The sequence below is a fragment of the Apis laboriosa genome, unplaced genomic scaffold, assembly GCF_014066325.1.
Source record: "Apis laboriosa isolate Shangri-la unplaced genomic scaffold, ASM1406632v1 scaffold3534_cov163, whole genome shotgun sequence".
NCBI lineage: Eukaryota > Metazoa > Arthropoda > Insecta > Hymenoptera > Apidae > Apis > Apis laboriosa.
In genome coordinates this window covers 1-1,297 of record NW_025222942.1, presented here as the reverse complement: position 1 = coordinate 1,297, position 1,297 = coordinate 1, and the positions used below count along the sequence as shown (strand labels likewise).

At 43.3% G+C, this 1,297-nt stretch overlaps 1 protein-coding gene across 1 annotated transcript; it reads left to right on the top strand.

Moving 5' to 3' along the window:
* Positions 1-433: 433 nt before the first annotated feature.
* On the top strand, positions 434-1,074 carry LOC122715400 (the record flags this gene model as incomplete). Its single annotated transcript, XM_043937557.1, has 3 exons — positions 434-557; positions 647-847; positions 931-1,074. Coding segments are annotated over exons 1-3 (444 nt in total), but the record flags the coding sequence as incomplete, so codon positions are not given.
* Positions 1,075-1,297: the final 223 nt, after the last annotated feature.

Sequence of the window (1,297 nt, the reverse complement as noted above, 5' to 3'; positions counted from 1 at the left end):
TTCTTACGGTTTATTGTTACTTTTGATTAAATTAAATTCCATTGACTTTCTATATATATATAATTTTAAATTTTGCATTTTGTTTTGAAAATGTTGTGATGTTTAATTTTATTTTATTAAATTTATTTTTTCTATTTCTCAGGGTGTTGAAAACATAATGGACAATTAGAAGCAAGTTCGAACAATTTTCCTATTCAAGAATTCGAAAAAACTCGTTTCTGGCAAAAATTCTGCATTGATTGATCGCAATTTGTCTTTATTTCGATTAATAAAAATTTTGTTCGAGCATTTGAATTTAAAAACCTAGTTTCTTTCCAATCCAATATTACACAAATGCAAATACTTCTTCCTCCCTCCCCTTATTCTTTCTGTTCCCGTTCACAGAAGATTTGACGCAGCGAGAAGAAAAGTGTCAGCGGTTGCAGACCGAGTTTCGACACTTTTTGGAATCGTTGGCGATGGTGGTCAGCGGGCCGAACAGATTCATCGAGTCGCAGGAAAACGCCATTAAGGATCGCGTGAGGGAGATCCTGGCCGAGAACAAAGATCAGGCCCTTGTATTTCTCATTCTTTTATCCCCCTTTCTTCTTCCTTTTCTCTTATTCTGTCAACAATCTGTCACGAAAAATCTCTCTTCCCTCCCCAGACCATTCAAAACCTTCGCGACAAGGTGAACGCAGCTACGGAATCGACGACTCGACAGAGCGAATTGATCGAGGCGACGGTGGCCAAGATGCGAAACACGGATGCCGAACGATCTGAATTGGAGGGGAAGGTTCGAAAGATGGAGGCCCAGTTGACCGATTGCGAGCTGGCCAAGGAACGTTCTCGAAGGGACAAGCAAACGGTAAATAAATAATAAATAAAAATATACACGTATCTCTTCCCAACAAAAAATTTTTTCTCTCTGAAAATTGCTCGTTTTTCCAGTTCGTCACGTTCTTGGACCGGTTGGGTAAAGCGATGCAAATGGACGAGATAACCGAGGAAATGGGTATCGATCTTCAAACGGAGTCTCTCTTGGTACGGGCCGAGCAATTGGCCAGATTGGAGAGCGACAAGTTGGTGGACAAGGTACAGGGGGGAGAGGGGGAGCTGGAACTTTTAACTCGAATAACATTGCTCAGAATTCGGGATTCGCCCGATCTCCTCAAACGATCTCTAATCTCTTGCCTCTCTGTGTTCTGTATTTGTTCACCGCGCGCCGCAATTGTTCCCCCGCTTCGGCCCAGCACGCCACCACCCCCTTGCCGAGGATTCGGCGCGAGCGATCCTTCCACGCCACTCTTCCCACCGT